Source organism: Orycteropus afer, unplaced genomic scaffold, assembly GCF_000298275.1.
Source record: "Orycteropus afer afer isolate SDZICR_OR568_19922 unplaced genomic scaffold, OryAfe1.0 scaffold00122, whole genome shotgun sequence".
Lineage (NCBI taxonomy): Eukaryota > Metazoa > Chordata > Mammalia > Tubulidentata > Orycteropodidae > Orycteropus > Orycteropus afer.
In genome coordinates, this window is record NW_006921709.1 from 8,539,652 (window position 1) to 8,543,329 (window position 3,678).

A 3,678-nucleotide genomic window follows, 5' to 3' on the forward strand; every position below is an offset into this window, starting at 1 on the left:
GGCAGCTTTAGCTTCTGTAAGTGCAGGGGGCCGAGAAATTCAAGGCTGGCAGGCAGTACACTGGTTGTTGACTCCAACAAAAGATGAATCCAAGATCTCCAGGCCAGGCGGTGGGCTGCTCACTCACGGAAGTCTATAGTCCGCACACCAGAGTTCCAATCCCTTGAAGAAATGTGTCTCTTCCCAGGATGTCTCTGTTTATCTTGGAAGCAGGCCACACCCCTAGGGAAACTCCCCTTGGGGAGACTGGCTACTCAGAACGTAGTCATCTGATCCCATCATGGGAACAATCACACAGAACTGGGGTCCAGCCAAGTTGACACACAGCTCCAACTATCACAGGGCTGTATTGCATCTATGAATCTACTTTAAAAAAAATACATCAATGCACCCAAGGCCACTTTTACTTTCCCTTGGGGGCACCTTTTACAGGTGAGCATTGGGAGTGATGGCTATCAATGAAAAAGTTTTGAATTTGTCTCCCTGGGAAGAAGAGTAGTGCACATGTTCTCCTTGAAGCTGAGAGTCACTGTGCCATAATACAAACTTATTTCTGAAATCAACTGACTTATAAGCAGTACTAGTCCTATGAGGTCCAGTGACTTAGCTTGATTTTACTTGTGCCCCCAAGGACCTACCCACTCAAAACCTTATTGCCGTACACTTCTTGCTCCACCCCAACTGCAGCCTCCTTTCATGAAGTCAGATTCTCCTATTTTGGCCTGAAGTTTTGGTGAGTTAGGCTAGGTTTTACAAAGTCTCTTCCAAGAAACACTAGTCCCTTTGTGTGTGTGTGTGTGTGTGTGTGTGTGTGTGTTTGGTGAAAGTTTACACAGCAAATTAGGTTCCCATTTGACTATTTCTACATAAATTGTTCAGGGACATCAGTTCCATTTTTCACAATGTGCCAATATTCTCTTTGATTGCATTCTGGTTATTCCATTCCCAATCTTCTAGTTTCTCTGCCCCTTGTCTCCTCATCTTTGGTTTAGAGTAATTGTTGACTTTTTAGTCTCATACAGATGATTTTTTAGTGGAGTACTATACTCAACAATGATATCCTTTATTCTGTGTGTCATCAGTTATTTAACTAAAAGGTGACCTTGGGATAGTTTTGGTTCAAGTTTTAAAGAGTATCCTAAGATGATAGTCTCAGAAAGTCCTCTAGTTTCACGTAGTTGAGTGAGTCTGGATTTTTTAAGAATTTGGATTCTGTTCAGTGTTTTTTTTTTTTCCCATTCTGTCAGGGTATGTCTATTATGGTCCTGACTAGAATCGTCATTAGGAGCTCTGGTAGCATAATGGCTAAAGCACCTGACTGCTAACCAGAAGGCTGGCGGTTCAAACCCACCAGCCACTCCTTGGAAGGAAGGTTGGGCAATCCTACTTCCGTAGTGATACTGCCTCGGAAACCCAAGGAGGGGTCGCTATGAGTCAGGGCCGACTCGACGGCACATAACAACAACAACAACAACAGAATTGTCATTAGTGGTAAAGGGACCATCTAGTTCTTCTGGTCTCAGGGTAGATAAGGCCGAGGCTCACATAGGCTATTAGCCCTGTAGACTAGTTTCTTCTGTGAACACTAGTCCCTTTTGATGCTGAAGTTAAAAGAACTCTGTGATCAAATAAGTTTGATAAATGTTTCATATTATAGCCTCTTCCCCTAAACATTTAATGCTTATAACTATGCTGAAATAAGGAAACCTGTTTAATTTTCTTAACCTAGAGTTTCCCAAATTAATCTGAGCATCAAATACTATTAATTTTCAACCCCTATTGGTCTCACATAGAACTTTAACTATTGTGGCATAGAATGATCTTTGGGACATGAAAGGTGAGAAAAGAGAAGGTGGAGTATTGCTTCCAGAATTTCATAAGTAAGACTCATGTATGCTTTGTGGGAGAGCTTTTGGATGTGTTCTCACTAAGATACATTAATTTAATTGGACTCTTGGAACCTGTGTTCATTAGAGAATGAGAACGGTCAACTGACTTTTGGGGAAGGATAAGAAGAGGGATGAGGTGAGTGGCAGAAAAACAACAATGATAATTCTTAGGTATTGGTGGAATAGAGAACTAATAATGGTATGGGGCATAAAGAATGTGATAGGCCAAAAATGACTTAATCCCTCCCAACGGTATCTACCTCAAATTTCTAGACCCTGTAGATATTACCTTATTGGGAAAAAAGATCTTTGCAGATGTTATTAAGCTAAGGATTTTGATATGAGATCATCCTGGATTATCTGGGGGTCCTAAATCCAATGACTGGACAGTGACTAAGGAAGATGGAAGAAGAGTTGATGCTTTTGAGTTGTGGTGTTGGTGAAGAATACTGGAAGTACCATGCACTGCCAGAAAGAACTAACAAATCTGTCTTGGAAGAAGTGCAGCTGGAATACTCCTTGGAAGCAAGAATGGCCAGACTTCATCTCACCTACTTTGGTCATTTTGTCAGAAGGGACCATTCCTTGGAGAAGGGTATCATGCTTAGTAAAGTGGAGGGTCAGCGAGAAAGGGGAAGACCCTCAACAAATAGACTGACATGGTAGTTGCAAGGATGGGCTCAGGGATAGTAAGAATTGTGGGGCTGGCACAGGACTGGGCAGTGTTTCATTCTGCTGTACATAGGGTTGCTATGAGTTGGGGCCAACTCGACAGCCCCTAACAACAACAAGAACAACAACAAGTCCTATGAGAAGTATCTTTATAGGAGACACACAGAGGAAGAGATGATGTGACAGAGTCAGAGATTGGATTGAGGTCACAAAACCACAAGTCAAAGAATGATGACAGCTGTCAGAATCTAGAAGGGGCAAGGAATGGATTCAGAAGGAGTACTGCCCTAGTAGCGTAGTGCCTAAGGCACTTGACTACTAACCAAAAGGCTGGCAGTTCAAGCCCACCAGCCACTCATCAGAAGGAAGGTTGGGCAATCTACTTCCATAGTGATACCACCTCAGAAACCCAAGGAGGGGTTGCTTTGAGTCAGGTCTAACTCGATGGCACATAACAACAACAACTGCCCTGTTGACATATTGATTTTGCACTTCTGGCCACCAGAACTGTGAAAGAATAAATTTCTCTTGTTTCAAGTTACCTAGTTGTGGTAATTTGTTATGACTGCCACAGGAAACTCTGAAGCAAAACCTCAGCCACCTTAGAATGCTGCCCGGAGTCAGCCTCAAGCAGCATTTACCTCAGCAAAGGCACAGTAGCAGTGTCAGGTCTGAGTGTGACAGGCATTGAGAAGGCCTTTATCGTGGATGGGGTTTGTGGCTTCCCTTGGGTTTCATCCTATCACTCGGCAGCACCCTGTAATGAGGAATATGAACTGTGTCTTTCTTCCTACAGGGCACAAGGGCAGAATGCTGCACCTGGCTTTGAGTCGAGACCACACCCAAATTTTTCCGCTGCAGCTGATGGGATAGCCTCTGTGTGGAAGTGCTGCTAGTCACCTAGCCCCTCTATGCTTCACTACCCTCCTTTCCAAGTGAGGTAATTGCATTAGCCTTGTCTTCTTCATGGGCTTGTTTTGAGTATTGAACAAGATGAAGAAGCTTTCTTGGTGTGAATGCCCGTTCTCCCGACCTTCTTTCTCAGGTTCCTGTGCTCTTCTCTCACTCATTGCATTTCCTAGAGATTTGTCTTCCACCTTCTTTTCTTTCTCACTAT

General features: G+C 43.4%; 1 protein-coding gene across 1 annotated transcript in view; it reads left to right on the forward strand.

Annotated features, from left to right (window-relative positions):
* The window catches only part of CDC20B (cell division cycle 20B), a 57,287-nt gene extending 53,830 nt beyond the window's left edge, over positions 1 to 3,457 (forward strand). The window contains 2 exon segments of the mRNA XM_007944185.1: positions 3,358 to 3,405; positions 3,408 to 3,457. Coding sequence (XP_007942376.1) covers positions 3,358 to 3,405; positions 3,408 to 3,457 — 98 coding nt within the window.
* The last annotated feature ends 221 nt before the right edge of the window (positions 3,458 to 3,678 follow it).